Source organism: Meles meles, chromosome X (genome assembly GCF_922984935.1).
Source record: "Meles meles chromosome X, mMelMel3.1 paternal haplotype, whole genome shotgun sequence".
Classification (NCBI taxonomy): Eukaryota; Metazoa; Chordata; class Mammalia; order Carnivora; family Mustelidae; genus Meles; species Meles meles.
In genome coordinates, this window is record NC_060087.1 from 59,170,837 (window position 1) to 59,197,002 (window position 26,166).

Here is a 26,166-nt window from a genome sequence, read left to right on the forward strand (position 1 = left end):
AAATAACCTTCGAGAGGAAGCTGGCTATGGAGTGAGTAGAATTGTGAGGGATGCGTGTGTGTGCGTGTGTGTGTGTGTGTGTGTGTGCGCGTGCGCGTGCGCGTGCGCGCGCGCGTGGGTGGGTGGGTGGGTGGCAGCGGCCCGCAGGGGGTGTCTGAGGGAGGGGTGGGTGCGTGGTGGTTGGGGTGTGTAGGAGCAGGGCGAAAGGACTTAGGCATTCAGGTTGTGAGTGCGTGTGTGTAGGAGGGATGACGTGGAGGGGAAGAGGGCGGGCGGGAATTGGCTGGGTGGAGCCCGGGGCTCTAGCGGCTGGACGCACGGAAGCCGGAGGGGGGCGCCACTGGCACTTCGCACTCGCGCGCGGCGATGACCGAACCCCGGGGCGCGGCCTGGTGGTTGGGGATGCTGGCTGCCCCGACCCCTCCACCGAGGGAGCGCCTCGGGAGGTAAGACGCGCACCGGGCCGGCTCCCGCAGCGCGCCCGCTCCCGCTCTGAATTCAACTTCGTTCCGCCGGGGGACTAAGCTGAGAGCCCGCGGAACTTCCCAGGCCGGCGTCGGCGACGAGGAGCGACCCGTAAAACAGCACGTAAGGCTGTGCTTGCTTGCTTGCTTGCTTTTAGCAGATGCGTGCAACTTGCGATAGGCAGCAGCCCGCAAAGATGAGTTTATGGAAACGGTTGCCAGGGTCGGCGACCAGCGGCTTCCGGAAGTCCTCTCTGACGCTTTGGTAACAATGGAGCGACTGGACCAATGAGGCGCTCCTTCCGGTTTCGTGCCCGCTCGCAGAGTTCTTCTTTGCCAAGTTTCCCTTTGACCCCGGACGTGAAGTCTTTCGCGTTCCTCCCTCCCCCAAGATGGCAACAGCCGAAGACGAGCTGCTGCTGCCGCGGCTCCCCGAGCTGTTCGAAACCAGCAAGCAGCTTCTAGACGAAGTGGAAGTAGCGACTGAACCCACCGGTTCGCGAGTGATCCAGGAAAAGGTGTTCAAGGGACTAGACCTCCTTAAGAAGGCTTCCGAAATGTTATCGCAGCTCGACTTGTTCAGGTGTGGGGGACAGGGTAATAACGGTTGAGAATGGAGGTAATAATGGTTACCAAGGGTGGAGCCATGTAGCCGGGGTGGAGGAGACCCTTTAAAAAGGCCCGGGAACCTTTTATTCCTATCTCCCTTCGTGATCTGATGTACATTGTTTACATTCTCCACCTGTCTTCGAGACAGTTGATACCCCACGACTCTGCTCCCTAGTGTTGGCTGTTTGCACAGGCGTTGGGTGTGAGCGGTCAGCCACTTTCACTCCCCCTGCCTTCTCCCTCCACACACCCACCGCAGCCCTCCTGTCCCCCCGGGAAGCAAGGGCCACAGTGTGAATGGCCGTCCAGGCTTCACAGCCTCCTCTTTGCTCTTTCCAGCCGAAACGAAGATTTGGAAGAAATTGCTTCCACCGACCTGAAGTACTTGATGGTGCCAGCATTTCAAGGAGCACTCACCATGAAACAAGTCAACCCCAGCAAGCGTCTAGATCATTTGCAGTGGGCTCGAGAACACTTTTTAAACTACTTAATTCAGTGCCAGTACTATCATGTGGCAGAGTTTGAGCTGCCCAAAACCAAGAACAACTCAACTGATAATGGCACTGCTAGTTCCTCCATGGCCTATCCTAGCCTCGCTGCTATGGCATCGCAGAGACAGGCTAAAATAGAGAGGTGGGTCAACAGCTATGCTCTGAGCACTGCCCATTGGCCCTGCTGTGGGGGAGGGGGTGCATGTTTTGGTGGGCGGGGAGGGGAACAGTGGTGTCTCTCATTTGGTTTCTACTGAGCATTAGGCCTCTGCTTTTTATGAGATGGTCATACCTAACCACCAGCCCCTGCCATGAGTGGGGTAGATATCTCTGAAGGGCTTGTAGTTATAATCCATCTACAATCCACTGAGTGAGAAGCTCTGTTCAAACAGAGTAATGGATCAGGTGTGTAACACCCTGAACTAATCTAAGTCCTAGCACAGCTTCCTCATGTGCCCTTGAACATGTTGCTTACTCTCAGTCTTTTTTTTTTTTTAGATTTATTTATTTTTTGACAGAGATCACAAGTAAACAGAGAGGCAGGCGGGGGGTGGCAGGGAACCAGGCTCCCTGCTGAGCAGAGAGCCCAATGTGGGACTTGATCCCAGGACCCTGAGAACATGACCTGAGCCGAAGGCAGAGGCTTAACCCACTGAGCCACCCAGGTGCCCGCTTACTCTCAGTCTAAAAAAAAATTTAATGAGTGCTCACAGTGTCTAGGAGCTACTCTAGGCACTGGAGATATAAAGTGAGTGCGGGTATTCGGATGAGTATGGGTGGAGGTCTCCACCTTGCAGGACTATATAGTCTGAAGAGGTATTGAAGCAAAGTAGCAGTATAAAATAATGTGATAGAGAAATGCACAAGTACTGTGAGAGCAGACAGGAGGAAAACCAAAGAGGGAGCAGCAGAGAGAAGCCTCCCTAGCAGAGGTGACTCCTGTGATGAGTTGTTTAAGGATGGGTAAGAATATTACCTAGAGGAAGAGAAAAGGAGGGTATTAGCCAGCAGAAGTTAATAAAGCCACTGGGCATTAAAAAACGCAGTGCTGGGGTGGGGATGTGTGGGTGGAGAACAACAGTAAGCCATCAGATGATGCTAGAACATGAAGTGGGGTTGTGGAGAAGAAGAAGGAAGGATGCTGAAGAATATTGTGGGGTCCAGACCAAGGAGAGCTTGGGATGCGAGGAAGGTGAAGGAACAGCCCTGTTGCTAAGAACTTGAGAAGGGATCTGAATCCCAGTTCCACCGTTTGATCAGTTCTAACATTGGGTAGGGTGCTTCATCTCTTGGTGGCCTTCATTTTCCGAGCTATAAAATCGGATGATAATGATAATAGGTCTTTCTTCCTAAAGTAGTTTGGAAGCTTAAAAGAGAAATACATAAAAAGCCCTTAGCACCATGGCAGGTGCAGTGAGTACTCAAAGTCAGCTGTTGTTCTGTCTGTGTAGCTGAGTACAGGTTGTGGAGTCAGATGCCTGGGTCTGAGACCCAGCTTTACTTATAAGCCACCGGACTTTGGGCAACTTATCTAGCCCGTCTGAGCCTCAGAATTCCTCACGGGTGAAATCATGTGCAAGTCACAAGGGCCCCGTCTTGTAGGATCAAGCAATGTAACTAAGATAGAGCCCAGAAAACAGCACAGCATCTGGCACATAGTTAATACTCTGTGAGTGTCACCTACTAGCAGGCCATACTGAAGAACCTAAACTTTGGTTCATGACTGGGATCCACTGGAGGCTTTTGGTTTTGGGGATTTTTATCCTACCTGACGATGGTTTTGGGGATTTTTAAAGAGTTGAATGGCCGTCTTTGCATTTTGAGCAGTACACACAGGCAGCGGTTAGGAAGCAGTGGGACAGAGTTAGGTCACACGTGACAAGGCCTCACTACGGCAATGGCAGAAGAGATGAGGAGGATATATTTATTTAGAAGGATTGAAGCTGCAGAATACCTGGCAATCCGTTAGTTCTGGGAAGTGGCATAGAGGGGGAGGCAACAAGGAAGAGGTCCATGTTTCTGTCATAGGTGCATGGCTTGTGGAACTCACTAAGATGGAGAATAGAGGAGGAAGAACAAATCGGGGTGGGAGAGCATAGGAATTCAGTACTGAGCTGTGTTGCATTTAAGGTGTGTAGGAGTCATCCAAGTAGAGGTATCTGGTAGTGTGTAGCTCAGAGGAGAGGTCTGGGCTAAAGACTATAGAGCTGATACTTGATCCATTCACTTGGCAGATATGTTTTGAGCATTTCTAGTGGGCCAGGAACTGTTCTAAGTCATGGAGAATCAGATGAAATCCATGCCCTCATCAAGCTTTTATTTTGGTGGAGGAGTCAGACAATGCGCTAATAAATAATCATGGAATTTCAGGTCGTATGACCTATGAAGGAATAATGAAGTACGGTTCAGGGTTTGCAGCAGTGAGTAATTTTGGAGGAACTGGGACAGACTGATAGGATAGGATGCAGAATTCAGCATCCCATCTTTTGTCAGAAGATGGGGGTGGCCCGTTGGCAGGTAACAGGTGGTTTAAACAGTGAGTTTGGTACCCAGATAATTATGGTACACCCAGAAACAGGACTGTAAGTGCCACAGGGATACAGGGCTGTAGAGAAAGACCAGGGAGTGAGCACATCTGGTTGGAGGGATGAGGACAAGGTTTCAGCATATAATGCATTTGAGATGAGCCTTGAATTGTGCTTAAAAACAGAAAGTACAGATTTTCCTGAATGTAAATGTAGTAATACTCATTGTAGAAAGTTTGAATACCCGTATTTTTTTAATTAAAAAGGTCTCAATTCCAGCATGCAGAGATGATCTTTGTTAACTTCCTGATGTATTTCCTTCCAGATATATAGTTATTTTAGGTAATAAATTTGGAATAATACTGTATATATAGTTTTTTATCCTTCTCAAACCTAACATTGTGAACATTTCTCCATGTCTTTTGAAACCATGATTTTTTTTTTAAAGATTTTATTAGAGAGAGAGAGAGAGAGCGAGAGTGAGCACAGGCAGAGTGGCAGGCAGAGACAGAGAGAGAAGCAGGCTCCCCGCCGAGCATGGAGCCCGATGTGGGACTCGGTCCCAGGATGCTGGGGTCATGACCTGAGCCGAAGGCAGCCGCTTAACCAACTGAGCCACCCAGGCATCCCATTGAAACCATGATATTTAATGGTTACCTGATATTCCATCCCATAGTTGTACCATTATCGTTCAAACTAATCTTTTATTGTCAAATACTTAGACCATTTATAGGTTCTGGGTTTCAGATTTGTTTTTGTTTGTTTTCATTCTTCTAAGTAGCCTTGGGAACAGACATCTTTAAGTGCATCTGTCACTGTTTCCTTAGGATAGATTTCTAGGACCAGTGACTAGATCAAAGGGTTTGAGTACTTGAAGACTCTTGAGAGTAGCAACATTGCTTCCCACAATAACAGGGCTTTAGAATACATCCCACTGCATTGGCCTAGATGTTAACACTTAGAAAATCCAATTGGGTTACCAAAAAAAGTATCTCATTGTCTTTATTTGCATTTCTTTGCCTAGAAAGCTTGGTCTTTGAACATTATTTAAAAATGTCTGCAAGACAAAATAATAGTGTTCTCTTGATGCTAATGGCTCCCACCTGTATCACCAGCCCAGACCTTGCCTGACCCTCAGCCTCATACTTCCAACACCCTACATGGATGTTTCACAGACATCTCAAACTTAACATGGCCTCAGCTGAACCCTTGGCTTTTTAATCCCCAGAGTGCCCCCACACCTAGGGCTTCACCATCTCAGTGAGTGGCACCGCCATTCACCCAGATGTTTAAACCAGCAGCTAGGAGTTAGCCTCAGTTCCTCCCTTCTGACTCTCCAGCTCCGGTCCACCAGCAAAGCCTGCTGGTTCTAGTTATAGAATGAGTCTTACATCCTGTTTCTTGAGATCTCCGTGGTCACATCTCAGTGCAGGCCCCTAGCATGTCACCTGGAAGAGCCATCCCACTAACTCCAAGGCCCTGCCCAGTCTGGCACCTGCTTCTCTTCGGTCTTGCCTTGTTGACTGGATTCTAGCTGCAGTCGCCTTCCCTCTGATCCTTTGCACAGACCCAACTCCTTCCTTCTACAGTCTTTGTAAATGTTCTTTTTGCATGAAATGCCCTTTGTTTTTCTGTCTTCCTGGGCTTTGTCTTTCTCCTCTACTGGAATGTATACTCCTTGAGGGCACGAGTGGCCTCTCCATTGCAGTGGTGTGCCTAGCGCAGGGCCCCAAACATAGGAGGTGCTCAGGCAGCACTTACTGTTGACAAGCAGGAGGAGTAACAAGAGCAGAGGCCCCAGCAGAGTAATTTGAGGTACGTACAGGGTGTGCACACCAGACTAGTTTAGAAGAAGCTGGGAGTACTCTGATCAGAGATCTGCAGAAGGAAGTGATGTGTACAGAATCCCGAAAGGGAAGAGAGTGGCAGAAAGACAAATTATCACATTATAATAGCACTTCAGCTGGTAAAAGTGATAAAAGTGAAGTGACAGCTGTCAGAGGTATTACTTGGGCAAGAAGCATTGATAGGATTAGAAACCGCATTATTGAGATCCTTTTTATTTTCAGTTAAGTCCTCCTCCTCCCCAACGCCACAACTTTATGCACTGAGGCCATCCTGCACAAAACACCCAAGTGGTATATCCTCTCTCAAAACCCGTTTCTTCACATGTCCTCTCTATTCTGATTGCCATCTCTGAGAGTGTAAGTCTGGTTGATTAGCTGTGCCGGAAACAGAGGAGTAGAAGCTGGGCGAGCCATGAGTCTGGTATTCTCACTGAACTGAGATTCTGAAGTGACAGCCGGGTACGTGTCTATCGACAGATGGACATGTAACTGAAACTTAGGGGACTGGTAGCTGGTGCTAAAACTTCAGGAGCTTTGGGGGGCATGGATAACTGAGGGAGAACACGTAGCAAGGAAAAAAAGCCAAGGATAAAAATTGGGCAAGTTAAGGGAGGAGAAAGAGGCAGGAAAGAGCAATCAAAGGTCAGAGACTCAGCAGGGGGCTTACAGAAGCCTGGGGAAGAGAGAGAGCAAATGACTCGTACTCTTTGAAACTTCTCCTCTCAAGCCCCCTCCCAGATACTGTAGCACTTAGTTGGTCATTCTCTCAACTGGAAACTCCTAAAGGTCAGAGACCTGGACTCACTGCATCTTTAGTATCCTAATATATCATTGTCCTTGGGGACCCAACCCAGTCAGTGGATCATAGTAGGTATGTGAAGTAGCATGGGAGGATCAGATAGGGTGCTCATCAGAAAAATGGAAGCAATGTGGTGTTGCACATAAAGCCTAGACTTTGGAGTCAGATGGACCTGGTGCAGCCAGTCCAGTTTCTTCCACTTAACAGATGGGGCATCACCTCGCCCCTCCTGGCGTCCTTTTTCCCATCCCCTGACAGTACCTGTATCCTGTCACCACTTATGAAGGACTTTATGTGTATTGTTCCATCTGATCCTCTTAACCCCAGGAAGTGGATCGTCTCATCTCCATTTTAGAGCTAAGGAAGTGGGTTATAAGAATTTACTTGTCCAAACTTAACACACCTTGAAAGTGTTCGGGCTAAGATTTAAACTCAGGTCTTCAAATTCCCAGTTCTCTGCAATACAGCACGGAAAAGAGAAAAGTGGTCCTTGGAAAGGATAGAACATGCCTTGAGGGAAGGTGTTCTCTAAGATAGGGGAAAAGGCCCCGGTAGAGTGAAAAGTTGTAACTGCTGTTGACAGGATGATTAACAAAGTGAACCCTGGGGAGATGTGGGTAGGGACAGGATCGATAGCAAAAGTGGAGTGGTAAAGACCTTGCCCTGGTGAAGACAGGGTTAGCTCCTACTTAAAGCTGAGGAAAGGTGAAATTACAGAGATTGTAAGGGAAAGAGGGACACTGAATTCTGTATCATTTGGCCATCTGGTGAGTGTGATGGGGGTGTGGAATCCACAAAAGATGAACAGAAGGACAGCTGAGCACGAGTGACCATTCGGCTGAAGTTTAATCATTTGAATATGTTGTTGACTCATTTGACTCAAATTTGTCCTTCGTTAGCTCTCTGCAGCAGCCTGAGAACAGAACAAGGAAATGGGGACCGTTGTCCAGAGTCAGATGGGTGACAGGCCTTGGGGATTCTAAGATGGTAGGGAGTGTTTCTATGTAATGGCTCGCCATGGGAAATCTAAAACAGTGATGAAGGGCCTAGGGCAGTGGTTTTCAGTCTGTTCCTCGGAGCTCGGAAGAATCCACCCCAGTGCCGGGGTAGGGGCAATGTTGGGAGCTCTCCTCTTGCTTTAACTAAGGTGGATTTTTATCTGTTTATTACTTATTGGAGTTCCAGATAAGATCTCATAAGAAGAAAGAGTTCTTTGGCTAAAACCAAAAGGTTTAAAAAAAAATAAAACACCGGCCTAAAAAAAGCAGGAATGGAGGAACTATAGTTTCAAAGATGACCAGAGTGAAGTCACAGGAGCGAGGACATGAAGAAGCACCCTGTGAGCAAGGTTAGACTGCAAGTATGCAGAGAATGGGAAAAGGAAGCACAAGAACCTTATCCTAAAGGACCAGTAGACTGACCCAGAAACTACCGTGGATTATATACATTCTGAGGCCCCGGTAGGTTTGTTGTTTTTTTTTTTTCCTGCTGTAGGTGCATCCAGGAAAGAGGGTAGAGGTAGGAGTGGGACTAGAATTAAATGTTCTCAAGTGATACCTGTAATAGCATTCGTGAACTAGGAGTTTCCCTTTGTGGCGTTTCTCTCAGAGGCTACTGATGCTGGCGCTGGGACGGTTATTTGTAACATCACATAAACTGTTCCACTTGTTGGTAAAAGGATCAGAAGAGCCTAAGAGGTTTATATAATAAAGAACGGCTCCAGAGCAGTGGTTCTTGACTTTTCGCAGGTCATGGATCTTGATAATCTGATAAAAACTATAGACCTCAAAAAAAAAAAAAAAGAAAACAAAAAACAAAAACAAAAAAAAACAACTGTAGACCTCTCCCAGGTCCCAAAAAAATAGACTTCTGCATATTTCAGGGAATTCAGACTCTGTCTGTGGACCTCGGGATCGGGGTGAACACCTGCAGAGGGACATTGATTCTAGAGATCCAGAATGGGGTTCCAGTCATGGCTATTTCGAAAGACTTCTCTTGGAAATCGTGGAATTTTTCCTCGACTTCTCTCTCTCTCCCTCTCCCTCTCTCTCTCTCTCTTTCTCTTTCTCCCTCAAGCCCTTAACATCCAGTACATCTGTTTTACATTTTAAATACATCCACATCTCACCACCTCCCTATCTCAAATGACTATCTCTCATCTAGATGGTAGCAGCATCCCCTTAGTTGATTTCTCCACTTCCCTCCTTGCTTCCCCTCCCCCACAGGCCACACTCCGCACCACAGCCAGAGTGGCCCATATAAAAAAAGTTTTCATGTCACTGTATTCGTGTCATGAATTCTCTTCAAAAGCCTCCAGTGGCTTTCCTGTCTCAAAATATCATGGTATTTGATACTGAGGGTCTTACAGCAGCCTACAGGGTTCTAGAAATTGTAGCCATGGCTATCCCTCTTCTCTCATTTGCTGTCATTCTTCTTCGCTCCATGCCAGCCACACTAGCCTACTTTCTAGTTCTCAGACACTACAAACCAAGCTCTTTCGCACTCTGAGACCATCACACTTCCTACCCCACCCCCAGCCCAGAGAAGCCTCTTTCATATATTGGCGTGGCTTGCTTTCTGATTGAAGTCTTTGCTCCAATGTCGCCTCCTCCTGATCGACTTGTATGCAATAGCACTTTTCCTTTTGTGCCATCATTCTGTCCACTCTACCTTGCCTTTTGCTTCTTCGTGGCACTTATCACCACCTGACCCATCATCCCTTCTTGTCAGCTTCCCCTAGAATGAGAGCTTGAGGAGAGCAAGGACTTCCTTGTCTGCACTGAGCACAGTGCCGGTCACATGGTAGGTACTTAGTAAATACTTTTCAAGTGAATGAATGCCTCCTGGAAAAGGCAAGGCAGGATTGTTGTGAGTCTTTCAATTATATTAGGACAAGGCAGGGGCACCTGGCTGGCTTGGTCAGTAGTAGAGCATATGACTCTTGATCTCAGAGTGGTAGGTTCAAGCCCCATGTTGGGTGTAAAGCTTAATTTAATGTGATCCTATAAATAAAAGCACTTAGCATAGCACTTGTCCTTGAGAAAAATACAATACAAGAGACTGTTTCCATATCACACAATATGATTTCCTTAGTAAAAGGATGAGCCAGAAGACCTAAGATTGTTTTTCCCAGAAGAGATGAAGAGATGACCACTTTCTTTAGGCTCTTTCCCAAGGAATTCCTGCATCAGTGGCAGGTAAACAACCCCCAAGATTCTGTGACTCTTTGAAGTGGCAGTTCCCCCAATGGATGTTGATACTAAGTATCCAACTTAGTAAGGGTAGAGTAATGAAATTACCGAGGGACGCTAAAGATCTCTAAAGATGATGGGGTGGGGGGAGTTGCGCTGATCAGGTTACTTTTGTATTTTTCTGGCTTTGGGAGGTATTTGGCCCTGCTGATCCCTTCCTTGCCCTGGCAGTCTTGAGGACTTGAAGCCTTGGTGGCAAGTTCTAGGGTATTGAATCTATTTTTGCCCAAGTGGAAACCGGCATATTTACTGCCTGGTCACTTGGCAAAGGGAAACTCTTACTGTGGCCTTCATTGAAGGAATACATCTTTATTTTGAAGTTCATGGGCAATGCTTTTCTGTGGAACAGATACAGGCAGAAGAAGGAAGTGGAGCATAGGTTGTCTGCGCTGAAATCTGCTGTGGAAACTGGTCAAGCAGATGATGAGCGTGTTCGTGAGTATTACCTCCTTCACCTTCGAAGGTGGATTGGTATCAGCTTAGAAGAGATTGAGAGCATTGACCAGGAGATGAAGATCCTGAGAGAAAAAGACTCCTCACCAGAGGTAAGCCTGCTCACCGCCTATACAGCTAAAAGAGCTGCTGTCAGTAGATTGGAATGTTCAACAGGCAAGCGATCGAATTAAAATCCTTTTAAGTTTGAAGTCTCCATAAAATCACTGTCCCTTTTAAGCTTAGTGGAGAAAGGCTGAAGGTCGACTAGGGTAGCCTTCTCTCCAGCTTATGGTGGTATTCCCCAGTGCTTCCTTACCTGTGACTTGCTAATAGCCACGTGTAATTTTGTGACCCAAGTTGGTTTGGGCTCTGGGAAGTCCTGACCACTGAAGGAATGCATAGGGAAGGTTGGCTTTTAAAATCTGTGCTTGACTGTAATAACCAAAGAAGACGAGGAACAGGATGGGAGGGGAGAGGAAAAGTGACACCGGAGGAGGGAGAGAAAAGACTAGAAAGAGGAAAATAAAAGGAACGATCGGGAATATATTTAGGTTGGGGGAGGAATCCGAATTTAACCTTACATGGTGATACACTCTCACACCCTTAAACCCCCCAGGTAAGAGACACAGAAGGACTTCTCCATGCACAAAGTGTTGGGTATACTGATAAAAACCCACTGCGACACAGCTTTGGCTGTCTTTGAAAATCGTCACCCTGTTTTGGAGCCACTGCTTCAAGAGATTAGGCCCTGCTCCCACTTCCTTTTTGGCTCAGGATCCCAACATGGGTTGAGTTGAATTCATCAGCTTGCCACAGGCATTGATTTAAGTCCTCAGAGAAACCTCTTCCTAATTTGACTTGTACTCATTAGCCCAGGAGCTTAGACCTCTGGGTAACATCAACCTCGTTCCTCCTGGTAAAGGATCAAAGCATAAACCGTATTCTGAGGCCATAAGGCCCCAGAGCATTTCGAGGTGAATGGCTTTCAGGCGTTTTGAGGCTGGACTCTTCTGTGTCCTCCCTTTCCCTGTCCATCATCGTTGTTGAATGTGCTCTTATTTGGTATTGGGATTGGCTCTGGAAGTGATGAACCTAGACCCAGGCGGACACCTTTCTTTTGACCAGACTTTGTTTCCATATGCCGCTGGAGAGCCCAGGTTCCTTCAAACATTTCTGTATGCCACTGTATGAAAACTAACAACGCATTTGTTCCCCCTTGCCTTTGGGAACACCCTCTTCTAAAAACCTAGGGGTTCTTGACAGTTAATTGCATAGTGACATCGGAAGGGGGTTTCAGAAGAAGGGTCTCCATGATTCATCTTTAGCACTAAAGGCCAGGCTGAGGAAAGGGACTTCAGGTTCAGCTTGAGGGATTTAGGGGGACCACGGAAAAAGCCTTTGGAATCTCCTCCTTTGGAGGGGAGATTGTAAAGCCAGGGAATCTTTTTTTTAATTTTGGTGAGGTGATTTCTGGGAGAGCTTTTTCTTCCTCTTCATTCAGCCTGGTCCTCCGGGCTCCTCAGGAGAGCTGAGCAGCCTCCGCCATTAGTATTCCGCTGCCGTCTCTGAGAGACCGAGAAATAGGGAGTGGGCAGAGTTGGACTCCAGGGCTTTTTAAGCGCCAGAAGACCTAAGAGCCTGCATAGCAGGGTAGGCAGAGTGGCAGAAATGCACTTTTAATCACTTAATTTCCTTTCCAGGCATCAACTTCTCATTCAGCTCGTCAGGACAGGCCTCCAATGAAACCCTTCGTTCTCACACGGAATGTGGCCCAAGCCAAGTAGGTAGTACTGAAAAGTGGGTTGCCTTTGTAGGCCCCCTGATTTTGTGATTCCATTGGGTGCATGAGTAACGGATAGAATGGGCACTGTGGAAAGGCCATGTGCTCACCTGTGGTGGCTGTTCTTTCATCAGATGGATGTAGCTTGAATATATATGTCTCTCTTCATCAGACCTTTCCCTCACAAACTCAAGCTTAAGAGTAGGCCCAAAAGGAAACCGACAAAAATAAATAAATCAGAAGGAGGAAAGGAATCTCATGGAGAATTGCAGACTTCACTTGTTTCCCATTATTGCCTTCAGCTGCAGTTCTCAAAAGGACATATTTGCCTATTAAGGATTTAATTCTGAGCTCTGGAGATGCTTTTCCACATGGTGGCAGGAAAGTCTCCTGTGTACCTTTTAGACCCACCAACTATAAATACCCCTTCCACATTGTCATCGCCACTCTGTGGGACATAGGCCCCTAGGTTTGTTTTCTGGGCGATGATCCTGAGCTATTTATCTTCTCATGAAAGCCCTTGACTTTAATGCACCTTCCTGGATGTCTGTTTTTACGTATCTTCACAGGAGTTTACACAGCTCCTCAGAAGATAGCTGGACAGGGGAGCAAGGATGAAACAGACACAGGTTTGGTCACTAAAGAGAAGAGGCTTTTGAATAGTGCTGTTTCTGTTTGGTTTTCTAAATGTAATGTGATTCTTGCAGAGTATTTGGAGCTGGTTATCCAAGTCTGGCATCTATGACGGTGAATGACTGGTACAATCAGCATCGGAAATACGGAGCATTACCAGATCAGGGCATAGCCAAGACACCACCAGGTACGACGGGGTAGGAAGAAAGTAGTTACACTTTTGGTTCCTTGCTCCCTAGCAATTAAATTCAGACCAAGTGTTGTTACCCTTTAGGAGCAGAAGTAATCTGGACAAAGATGCTAGGCAGTATTTTTTGTTTAATCTATTATGGAATTAAGTAGTAGGCGATTCTGGGAGTATGGGGACAGTGGCTGCATGATTTTGGAATCCTTTCAGATGTCCTGGCATTACAATCAGACTAAGCAGCTATATAGCAAAAGCAAAAGTGCCATGGATGGCAGTTCCACTTCTGGTAATGGCGGAGTAGGTTGTATCGAGGCCAATCCCTCCCACAGACAACAACTACAAACTGAAGAAGTTAAAACGACCACCCAGAGGAGCTAGAGAATGCCCAAGAGCAGACACAGGCGGGAGGGCAGTCAACACTTAGAAGAAAGGAGAAGGCGTGGTTGGAATTTCTTGAGGGCAGGGTCTTTGACTTAACAGTATTTTTGGTGCCCAACTTGATAATTAGGTCATGCATGGTACATACTTGGATGCATCGTCGGATGGGAAGGGTGGAGAGGGTGGCCATTATAAAGATGGAAGCAATGTGGTGTATTAGAAAAAGCATGGACAGACCTGGGGTAACCTATTATTCCTGACGCTTAATAGATAGGACATCACCTAGCCCCTCCGAGCCTCTGTTCCCTTATCTTGTATATTATTTCATTTGATCCTCCTAACAACCCTGTGAGGCAGACGCTCTTATCCCCATATTAGGATGAGGAAATGGTGTCTGAGAACTGACTACACAAAGTCAGCATAGCTAGAAAGTGGCCAGAGTAGGATTTGAATTTGGGTCCTAAAATTCACAATTCCAGGGCTGTTTCCACTACAGCACAGAGAAGAGAAGAGTGGTCATTTGGAAGGGTTTCCTGTTTTTTATAGCTTCTCACCCATTGGCAGTCTGCAGTTGTGGTGACATGCGGGTAGGTGAAACTTGGATAGGAATGTACAGTCTTACTGGTTAAGAAATGAGAGAAAGGAGATGATGTCCCATAAAGGGGAGGACCACAGAGGAGGAGCCCTATTCTCTATATGCACCTCGCCTAAATCTGAGGCTGACACCTAAGCTGTGCATGCCCAGGCAAGCTTCCTAGATAGGGCTGACATAACTGATGGGAGGATTCAGCTGCTGCCCGATGCAGAGGAAAGAGAATTTAGAATTTTTGGTTCTAGACAAATTAACTGCCTGCTAAAATGAAAAATCAGTACTCTTTAAAGGAACAAAATAGAATTCAGAGTCTCTACAACATACCATTCACAAGGTCTGGGATGTAATCCTAAACCACAATGTATATGGAGGAAGGAGAAATAGGAAAATGTGATTTACACTCAAGAGAAAAGGCAGTCAGTGGAGACCAATCCTAGATGATGCAGATGAGGACTTTAGCAGATAAGGACTTTAAAGCAGCATATTTGCACGATCAAGGGCAGAGGGGAAATTGTGCTTGTAAAGAATGAAAAAAAATCTCAGCAGGTAATATCTAATATAATTTTATACTTACAAACATATCTGCTACCCAGAGGCAAGTATTATTTTAGCCCATGTGGACCACTGACCCCTCTTGAAATTACAACATACACATTCCTAAATCATTGTGGGTAGACTTTCAAGTATCTTGACTTATTTCTGGACATGCAGCATGTTTATAAACCTCTTAATCTTTAGCAACAATTAGAAAACACCTCCTGTTTTAAAACACTTCACAAGTTCTACTTAGTGTTAGCCATTGCCGGCACCCTGTCACTAGAGAATCCAGCAATATCTGGTATGTTGCAAGCTTTCAAGATAGCCTGAACTTTAAAAAGTTGTGACCATCAGTTGTATCTGACAGATATAAATTTGCGTCCTAGTTCACTTTGAATCAGAAACTAAAACCATGAGCCTTATTTTGCCTTATTGGTGGGTAATAACTGAAAATAAACATGCTCACAAAAAGAAACAAGGAAAAAGAAACAGCAGCAAAGTAGGAACTGTGCACAAGAAATTCTGAAACTGAAAAGTACAATAACTCAAGTTTGGAAGCCTATTAGATGAGCAACTTGGCAGTGACAAAAGACAGTGTCATTTAACTCAAAGATAGATCAGTACCAGTTGGGCAGTCTGAAGAAAAAAAATTGGAAAAAAAGTGAAACAGCCTCTGTGACCTGTGGAATAAGTAAGAAATTCAATCGTATGTACAGATGAAATACCAGTAGGAAAGGAGAGAGTGAGCGAGAAGGGGCCAGAAAAAAAATTGAAGAAAAGATGGCTGAAATGTTCCCTAAATCAGTGAAACACAAATTTACAAATTCAGAAACCTAATCAAGCCCCAGGCAAGTTAAATTACCAAGAAAACCACACATAGGCACATCATAGTCAAACTGCTGAAAACCAAAGAAAAAGAGAAAATCTTGAAAGCATCAAGGGGTAAAGTACATGTTACACTTAGAAGAACAATGGTATGAGTTGTTTCTGACTTCCCATTAGAAACAGTGGGAGCCAGAGACAGTGGAATGACATCTCATAAGTTTTGGGGTTGGAGAGACCTGTCACCCCAGACTTTTATAGCATTGAAAATACCCAAAAAAATGAAGGCATAATTAAGACATTTCAGATAAATCTAAAGGAATTCTTCACCAGGAAACTGGCATTATGAGAAACTCTGAAGGAAGCTCCTTGGGCTGAAGGAGACAAACTACATAGGACTTCTTTAGGGAAAAATTATATTATTGTCCAGTGGGGATTATACTGTATGTAGTTGTACTACATATGACAGCCATAGCAAAAATGATGGACTAGATGGAACCATTTTTGGTGAGAGTCTTTCGTTTTATGTAAAGTAGTACATAATATCTATTGCTGTGTAACAAATTACTCCACAATGTCACAACTTAAAATTATTAGTAAATGTTATTGTCACATATTTTCTGAAGTTGAGAAATCCAGGATCAACTTCGCTGGGTGATTCTGGCTTAGGATCTCTTAAGGTTGCAGTCAAGCTGTCAGCTGGGGCAGCAGTATTCTGAGAGCTTGACTGAGGCTGGAGGATCTGCTTCCAGCTCATTGGCTCATTCATGTGGCTATTGGCAGGAGACCTCCCCTTGTGGGTCCCCCCATGGGGTCACTCACATCTAGGAGCTTCCCTTCACCCAGAGTGATCTGAGTGAGAATGATCAGGATAGAAGCCCCCGTATCATTTATAACCTAACATTGGAAGTGACACAGCATGACTTCTGCCATATTCTGATAGTCACATAGTGTGGGAGAGGACTCCATAAAAGCATGAATACCAGGAGGCTGAGATGGCTGGAGTCCATCTTTGAGGCTACCTCCCACATGGTTCAATATTAGCTCTAAGTAGACTGGAAAGTTAGGAAAAGGAATATTGTATTACCTAGAGCAACCACTTAAAAAATAATGCTTCAAGGGGTGTCTGGGTGGTTCAGTCAGTTGAGCATCTAACTCTTGATTTCAGCACAGGTCATGATTTCAGGGTCATGAGATCAAGGCCTGTGTCGGGCTCACGCCTTCTGCTTGGGCTGCTCCCTCTCCCTCTGTTTCTTCCCCTGCTCACACTCCCCCCGCCAATAAGTAAATAAAATCTTTTTAAGAAATAATGCATCAAGAGCACCTGGGTGGCTCAGCAGTTTAAGCCTCTGCCTTCGGCTCAGGTCATGATCTCAGGGTCCTGGGATCAAGTCCCTCATCGGGCTCTCTGCTAGGCAAGGAGCCTGCTTCCTCCTCTCTCTCTCTGCCTGCCTGCCTTTCTGCCTACTTGTGATCTCTCTCTGTCAAATAAATAAATAAAATCTTTAAAAAAAAAAAAAGAAAGAAAGAATGCGTCAAGAAGATAAGAAGACAAGCCACAGACTGGCAGAAAATATTTACCAAAGACACATCTGATAAAAGACTCTTACTAAAACATATAAAGAATTCTTAAAACTCAATAGTCTGGAAACAGACACACCCTCAATTAAAAAGTAGGTGGAAGACCTAAATAGATACCTCACCAAAGAAAATCTCCAGAGGGCAAAGAAGCATATGAAAAGAAGCTCAACATCACATGTCATTAGGGAATTGCAAATTAAAACAACAATACCACTAGACCCATCTAAGAATGGCCAACATCCCAAACACAGACAATACCAAATGCTGGTATGGATATGGAACTACAGGGACACCAATTCACTGCCAATCGCGATGCCAAGTGGTACAGCCACTTTGGAAGACTGTTTCTTACAAAACTAAACATACTCTTACCATATGATCCAGCAATCCTACTCCTTGATGTGTACCCAGATAAGTTGAAAACTGAGGTCCACACAAAAACCTGCACACAGGTGGTTATGGTAGCTTCATTCGTAATTGCCAAAACTTAGAAGCAACCAAGGTTGCTTCAGTCCTCAGTAGGTTGAATGGATAAAGAGTGGTACATCCAGACACTAGAATAGTATTCAAAGAAGAAGACAAAGTAGAAAAGCAAGGAAGAATGAATAGAGAGGCAAAAAACAAACAAAACAATGTACAGAACAGAACAGAAAACCAATAGCAGAATGGCAGATCCCACTCCAGTCATATCAGTAATTATCCTAAATGTAAATGGAATAAACCTCCGAATTAGAAATCAGAGATTGATTTCAGGCTCAGCTGCATGCTGTCTACAAGAGATGCATTTTAGGGGCGCCTGGGTGGCTCAGTGGGTTAAAGCCTCTGCCTTCGGCTCAGGTCATGATCCCAGGGTCCTGGGATCGAGCCCCGCATCGGGCTCTCTGCTCAGCGGGCAGCCTGCTTTCCTCTCTCTCTGCCTGCCTCTGACTACTTGTGATCTCTCTCTGTAAAAAAAAAAAAAAAAAAAAAAAGAGATGCATTTTAATTACAAAGGCACAGCTTGGTTGAAAGTGAAAAGATGAAAAAGGATCTACCAGACTGACAGTAAGCATAAGAGAGCTATAGTAGCCATACTAACATCAGATAAAGTAGACTTCAAGACAGGTGTTACTGGATATAAACAAGAGTATTTCATACCAATAAAAGGAGCAATTTATCTGGAAGACTAACAGTGAAAAACATGTTCATGGCTAATGAGCTTTTTTAAATTACACGAATTAAAAATTGACAGACTGAAATGGTGAAACATACAAATCCATAGTCATAGTTGGAGAGTGTCATACTTCTCTTTCACTAATTGAAAGAATTACTAGACAGAAGATCATGAAGGACGTAGATGATCTGGACAACACTAGCAGCCACCTTAACCTGTTCCACATGTATAGAACAATATATCCGACAACCACAAAATACACCTCTTCGGGGCGCCTGGGTGGCTCAGTGGGTTAAAGCCTCTGCCTTCAGCTCAGGTCATGATCCCAGGGTCCTGGGATCGAGCCCCGCATCGGGCTCTCTGCTCAGCAGGGAGCCTGCTTCCTCCTCTCTCTGCCTACTTGTGTTCTCTGTCTCTGTCAAAAAATAAATAAGTAAAATCTTTTGAAAAAAAAATACACCTTTCTTCAATGTACATTGCACATTCACCAAGAGTGACACTATTTTGGACCATCAAAGCAGTCTCTATAAGTTTCATAGATTAAAATCACGCTAAATATGTTCTCTGACCACAGTGGAATTAGCAATCAGTAACAACATACCTAGGAAGTCTTCAAAATATTTAAATTAAGCAGCATACTTCTAAACAACTCATGGGGCAAAAAAGAAATCACAAAAACGATGAGAACATCTTTCTAACTGAATGACAATGAAAATACAGTTTGTGGCATACAACTAAAGCTGTGCTGACAGGGAAATGTGTAACTTTCAGCACTTGTGTTAGGAAAAAAGAGAAAGGGTAAAGTTGATTACCTAAGGTTCTAGCTGAAGAAGTTGGGGAAAACAAGAACAGCAAGCTGGATGCTACTCAAATGCCGAGACATAGAATGGGTAAAGAAATCTGGGTGTGTTCACATAATAAAATACTATTTAGCAGTAAGCTTAAACTCCCTCTAGTTCTTTAGCAATGAGTGGCAAATATAGCAGAATTTTGCAGATGTGATTGTGAGTGAGAAAAGCCGGACACAAAAGAATATAGACTGTATGAGTCCATTCATATAAAGTACGCAAACAGGTGAAACTTGTATAGGCTGGTTAAAGGCCAGTATAGTGTTCACCCTTAGTGGGGGATCATGAATGGAATTGGACCTGAGGGGGACCTCTGTGGAGTTAGTGCTTTGCATCTGATCTGAGTACTGATGACATAGATGTGTTCAGGTGTGGAAATTCATTGAGTTGCACTACAGTTGTATATATATGTCTACATATATATTTCAGTAATAACACAAAAAGAAACTCATGGGCAGCATTTCCTTTTTTTCTTTTGTTTTTAAGATTTTATTTATTTGTTTGAGAGAGAGAGAAAACGCAAGCAGGGGGAGGGGCAGAGGGAGAGAGACTAGCAGACGCCCTGCTAAGCAGGGAGCCCAATGTGGGGCTTGATCCCCAGACTCCAAGATTGGAACCTGAGCTGAAGGCAGACATTTAACTGACTGAGCTATCCAGGTGCCCTTCATGGGCAGCATTTTCAACAAAGTAGGTGACAACGTATCCCCATGAACTTCAAAATAAAAACAGATAAGGGCAGGTCCCTCATAACCACAAGATCAACAAGTGATAGGCATCGGGTAGGAGAAAGCAGAAACCATTGACAGACCCGCCTGAGAGACCTGACAGCAGAATTCCAAAACAGCAAACAGGCATTCCCTCCACAGTGTGGCACTCCAGTGTAAGGACAGCAGTTGAAACGGAAGGGGTTTTGCCCTCCAGTAAAAACTGGGTAAGTACAAGGGACCTGTGGTCAGAGTTGGAAAGAGAGGGAGAAAGTCCAGTCTGTCATAAACTCTTAAAAAGGACCCACCAGATCTTGCTTCCAGGAACAGGGTCCCACACTTGAGGAGAAACTGCTGAGGATGGAATGGACATTGAATAGAATCAGGGACCATAAAGAAGGAGGAAAGGTAAGGATCAGGTAAAAGCGGGCGAGAGGACCAGAGCCAAGAACTCCAGTGAAGCGAGTCATCACATTTCTTTAACGGACATAAAAACAGCAGAAGGGGAGCCTCTGTGAAGTCAGAAGAGCCGCCCCGAACCATACTTTGTAAAAGTTCCAGAGAACTTATTACACGTAAGAATGAACAACAGATGGTGCTACTGGTTGCACGGCTCTGAAAATACTAAAACCACTGAACTGTACACTTGAAATGGGTGAATTTTATGGTACATGAAATATGTCTCAATAAGGCTGTGAAAAAATGGAACACAGAATTATCAAGGTCGTATCCCACACAAAATTATTATAAAAAGGGAGGGGAGAATCGAAAGCATTCCAGAAGGACACACTCAAAAAACAACAAATCTAAAATATATACTGTTTTTAAAAATTGGACAAAGTAATATGTTCACTGCTAAAAATATACATACTGTTAAAAATTAGTTGGCAGGCATTAAGAAAACTGTAAGACAGGGACGAAGAAGAGTATAAAGCAGGATTCATAAAACACAGAAAAGTGGTGGCAATGTGGGAGAAAGAAGAATCATTTCAGAAGTAAAAGCCAAACCAGAAGAAAACAAGAATGGGTAAACATTACAGAAAATACCTGGCTAAGGTAAAAGGGAAAATGTTTTGAATAAAAAAGCAGCAGAGATAAACACAACTCAAGAAAAAGGTGGCAAGTATTAAAGACAGCAAAGAGGATCTGACTTTTGGGTAATAGGATTGTCTACAGAAGAAAAGCAAGATCAAACCAAGGAAAAAGAGTAAATGCTAAAAACAAATGTTAAGGAAACTTTCCTGGAACCTAAAAAAAAAAGGAAAAAAAATATTTACTTTGATAAAGCACACCGTGTACCTGAGACCAACCACAAGACACATTGTCATAAAATTACTAGACTTTAAAGAAGAAAAAAATGCCTCAGACATTTCAGCAAAAACAGCAGATGATTTATAAAGGAAAGAAAATTAGATCACCCTCCAACTTTTGTGCCTCCAATGCTTTATGACAGAAGAAAGCAGAGTAACATGTTGTTAAGATACCCAAGGGGGGGAATGTGAGCCAAGGACATGATCCCTGGTAAAACTGACCATTGAGTATAAAGGATGCAGACACTTATCAACCTAGAGGAGCTCAGGAAATACTGTTCCCATGATCCTCTCCTAAGGAATTTGCTAGAGAATGAGCTTCAGACAACCAAAATTATAAGAAAGATATCACCTAAGGGCTAGTGGCCGGTGCTAGTCACTTGTAGAACTAAGATTAAATGAAGGGGTTAAAAGGGAAAGAGCAGAGTGTAATGTTTATCTGCTCAGTGCTCAGGTAATGTAGATACAGTACAACAATGTTTTAAGAAATGGAGAATTGGGGAAAGCATGTGCAAGAAAAAAACTGTTCTCCGTATTTATATTGGTGGAAATGTTACTGCTATTCCAACACTGTGTGTAATGTGAGGTAATTGAGCAGTTAGGAGCTATGCTCATTCTATCCTCTGTCTCTGAGAAGTAAGACTTTTCATGTGGACAAATACAGATGAAAAAAAAATGTAAGTTAGAAATAAAACAAACCTGTAGTGCTGAATAGGAACTCATGAGAAATTATATTGAAAGGTACACACACACACACACAGAGAGAGAGAGAGAGAGAGAGAGCTTTTGGTCTTGAAATACCATTCCCATTAAAAGAAACCAGGATGTCTTAGAGAAATAGCTAGTTCTAAGTCTGGGGCAGGAAATAGACAAGATGAGCTGGAAACATCTTGTTATAAAGACAGGGAAGAAATTTTCGAAGGTAACTAGGGTCGTAGCAGTAGGACTTAGAAGTCAATTTGAAAATGTTTCCACCGGCCAGAGACAGTTTGGCTTCAAAAAGAGTTGATTGTCAATAGCAACGAGCACATTCAGAGCCCACATCTGGGTTTCTGGTATCATTCTCTAATTTAAAAAGAAAGAAAGAAAGAAAGAAAGAAAAAACCAGGGCCCCTTAAGGAAATGGCTACTTCTAGGCTGAGGCAGAGAGTATACAAGATGAGTCCGAAGCATCTTTAAATACTAGAAAACAGAGAAGCCCTAAAAACCAAAACCAAAAAAAAAAAAGCCCTAAGTCTGTTAATGGGATATAGACTGGCCAAAAGAACTCTTGCTGGCCCAAACTGGAAGAATTTGAGCAGGAAAATAGCAGTATCGGATTACAATACAAAAACTCAGGGGAGCCTGGGTGGATGAGTCTTAAGTGTCTGCCTTCAGCTCAGGTCATGATCCCAGGGTCCTGGGATCTGGGATCAAGCCCTGCTGGGCAGGAAGCCTGCTTCTCCCTCTCCCTCTCCCTCTTCTTGTGTTCCCTCTCTCACTATGTCTCTCTGTCAAACAATCAATTAAAATCTTAAAAAAAAATTTTTAAGTCAGATAAATCTCCATGGGTCTATACTGAAAGAAATAAATGATCAAAGAAATAAATGGAGAAGATACAAAGCTCGCCTACAGGAACATTCTAAATAATTTGTGTATATATTGATGTCCTAAGGACGTGGAGCATAACTCCTCACCCCTTAAGTGTGGGCTGTTTAGTGACTTGCTTCCAAAGACAACAGTGTGGGAGGAGGGGGGAAGAGTTAACTTCACAGCTGTGAACCTTGCAAACACTGCCCTAGTCCGATGATCTAGGTTAACATCAGCAGTGAGAAGTGATGTTGATGGTGTGTTGCCTTGATTTGATGTGATGAGAAGGGCACTCCAACCTCTATGATACTCTCTTCCAAAGCCCATAACCCCAGGTCTAACTGTGAGAAAAACATCAAGCAGCCCTGAATTGAGGAACATTCTGTAGAATACCTGGTGAGTACTCATCCAGACTGCCCAGGTCCTCAAAAACAAGGAATGTCTGAGAAATTGTCTCAGCCAAGAGGAGAGTAAAGAGACAGAGGACCAGAGTGTCCCATTCTGGATGGGATCCTGGAACCAAAAAGACATTGGGTAAAACTTGAGCAAAAAAGTAGTCTAAGATGCTAATAATAGGAAAAGCCGGGTATAGCTAGGAACTCCACACTAACTTCTCAATTTTTCTATAAATTTAAAACTATTCTAAAATTTAAAAGTTATTTTAAATGTATTTTTTTGGAAATCGCTGCAGTTGGTTAAAACCCATCAAACCCATAAGTCATAATTATATTTAAAAACAACTCAGAGGATAAGGAACCCACTGATTACCTTGACAAGTGGTAAATAAAGTGAAAGAATCAAGTGTCAGTCTTGTCTCCCCCCACCTCCCCTGGGTAACTACATAGTAATAGATGAGGGGAAGCCACTCTTTGGAAAAGCATTCTAGTTAATAAAAAAAGAAATGTGAAAATTAGGAGTATGGGCTTTTTGAAACCCCAGAAAATCAGTGAATCCAGGCATCAAGCATCAGCAGCCGCTGACATCACAACACACGAGACACAGATGCTACACGCCACCTGATGAGGGAATTCGGCCCCCGAGAGAGTCATGCCGAAGGGACTGACCCTGAGTTAGATCAGGCCTCTGTATCCACTTGCCAGGCTGCAGAAATACAGAAGACCCCTTTGGACTGCAGCATGACTGTGCTGTCAGCAAGATCCAGGTCTGGGGAAACACTACAAGTCAAATGCTCCACTTTCTTCAATAAGATAACTTGCATGGAAAGAAAGGGATGGGGTTGGAGCCTGTAGATTAAGAAGATATCAAAATATTTGTACATGAGCAAGACTAACCTTAAAAACATTCTGCTCAGTTAAAGATGTCAGACGCAAAGACCATATATTGTTTGATTCCATTAATACTCCTATTAATCTCCAGAATAGGCATGTGTATAAGAAACAGAAGGTAGCCTGCTGGCAGCCAGGGACTAGGGGGAGGCAAGGAATGGGAATCAACCGTATGGGGCACAAGGGAGCTTTGGGGGGTCATGGAAATTGTTTTTCTTGGTTATGGTTTCACAAGTCTGTACTAAAAAATCCTTGAGTTAAAAAAAAAAGGGAGGGGGGCGCCTGGGTGGCTCAGTGGGTTAAAGCCTCTGCCTTCGGCTCAGGTCATGATCCCAGGGTTCTGGGATCGAGCCCCGCGTCGGGCTCTCTGCTCTGCGGACAGCCTGTTTCCTCCTCTCTCTCTCTGCCTGCCTCTCTGCCTACTTGTGATCTCTGTCTGTCAAATAAATAAATCTTTAAAAAAAAAAAAAAAAGGTACAAATGGACATCGCTGGCGTCAAGGGACACACACTTGGGTCATAAAGCTGTAATAAACTTAAGCAGGAAGTTACTACTATAAAAGTTGGCGCAGGGATGCCTGGGTGACTCAGTGGGTTAAAGCCTCTGCCTTCAGCTCAAGTCATGGTCCCAGGGTACTGGGATCGAGCCCCATGTTGGACTCTCTGCTCGGCGGGGAGCCTGCTTCCCCCTCTCTCTGCCTGCCTCTCTGCCTACTTGTGATCTCTGTCTGTCAAATAAATAAAATCTTAAAAAAAAAAACGTAAAAGTTATATTCTGTATATTTTTGTGTGGTTTCCAGTATCTTTTATTTTACAATAAGAATTGTTTTTGTTTGTTTGCTTGTTTGTTTTGGAACACAAAGCTTTAAGCTGTGGGAAGGGATCAGATCCCCATGTGTTTCATTTTTTATCATTGTAATGAGACTCTTTCTCATGGGCAAACTCAGGGTAGCCAGGAAATGCTCCTTTATGTCACAAAGGGAAAACAAAATTAATTCAAATGAGGGGGGTGGCAGTTGGTTTAATTTCTTTTGGGGTGTATGCTGCACAGCAAGTGCCATTTGGACTTCAGACCCTGTTCCAAACAAGTGTCAAAGAGCACAGATACTCTTTTCTAGTAGGTTCAACTGCCCCGTGATTTACAGTTTGACACACACAAATGCACACAGGCTCAGAAAATACAGCTGTAATAAAGGAACTGGATGGAGGAGGAAAGTCACCCTCAGTCCCTCCTTCCTGACGTACCACAAATCGTTAAATCATTGAATATTTTTTACTTGAGTCTTTTTGGCTTGCTGGGGTTCTGTTGGGCAGTTGGTGTGTTTTGTTGTGTGTGTATGTGGGGGGCAAGGGGGGTGGCGCTATTTGGCCTTTTTTGGCAAGAGATCATTCCCAAAATAGAATTCATTCTGCGAATTCAACTTTTATGTTTTGGCCTTCTTGTGAAGATCATTCAGAGCATCGTTTCTTAACTATTATTTAACAGGTCATAAATTAAATAATCTAAGTATTCTTCACGACTCCGCTGGCCCCAGGGTAGGCAGGCAGCTGTCTTCCTTGTTCTCATTTTATGCTGCTGAGTTCAGAGTGGAGCAGAGGCCCCTGACATTCCCTCAGTTTCTCACCCCTGCTTTCTTGTTTTTTCCACTGCAGCAGAGCTCAAAAGAAGTACTCAGCAACAGGAAGATCAAGAACAAAAGGAGGAGGATGAAGAGGATGAACAAGCTCTCCACAGAGCTCGAGAGTGGGATGACTGGAAGGACACCCATCCTAGGGGCTATGGCAACCGACAGAACATGGGTTAGCCCTCCCACAACAAGACCAAGAGGGGACTCCAGGGGTCACATCTTCCCCTCCCCGGGCTCCTGCTTAAGCTGTGTACAACAAAGGCAAAATAAAGTGTCAAACAATTAAGTGTGTATCTGTACCCTAGGTGATGAGCCAGCAATCTTGTTTCAGCATTCTCCTCATCATGGTGTATTCCAGTTTCTGAAATGGAAAGAAAAAGGTACGGCGAAGTGGCTCTGTATAATCAATGGCTGTATGAATTCCCTTAAAAAAAAATAATAAAATTCCCTTATGTTACATGAGCCTGTGCAGAAATTTGGGTATCAGGTCCTTTTTTTTTGAGGGGGAGGGGGTCAGCTATGGGCCCCCTGAAGCTTATGGAGAGAGCCTGAGCATTTCCCTTTGGTGTGGGAAGTGAATTTTCCAGCATCAGAGCTGCCCAGGAGAGCCAGCGCTTGCTTCCTCCTTCCTGCCCTAGGAATGAGTACAAGGACCCAATACTCCGCTTTACAACGGGTGTGAAAGCCAGGACGTCCCCTGCCACACAGCACTGTTTTCAGGAATTCGAGCCATTAATG

The 26,166-nt window shown here is 44.3% G+C and overlaps 1 protein-coding gene across 2 annotated transcripts; it reads left to right on the top strand.

Moving 5' to 3' along the window:
* The first annotated feature begins 350 nt into the window (after positions 1–350).
* Positions 351–25,898, top strand: IGBP1 (immunoglobulin binding protein 1). Of its 2 annotated transcripts, none has more exons than XM_045996077.1 (6): positions 351–1,047; positions 1,413–1,706; positions 10,336–10,531; positions 12,122–12,201; positions 12,909–13,021; positions 25,457–25,898. In XM_045996077.1, the coding sequence occupies exons 1-6, from the start codon at positions 857–859 to the stop codon at positions 25,603–25,605; spliced, it is 1,023 nt and encodes a 340-aa protein (XP_045852033.1). In that variant the 5' UTR covers positions 351–856; the 3' UTR covers positions 25,606–25,898. The 2 variants fall into 2 exon arrangements, with proteins under 2 accessions (XP_045852033.1, XP_045852032.1); XM_045996076.1 differs by having other exon boundaries at positions 353–1,047; positions 25,454–25,898.
* The last annotated feature ends 268 nt before the right edge of the window (positions 25,899–26,166 follow it).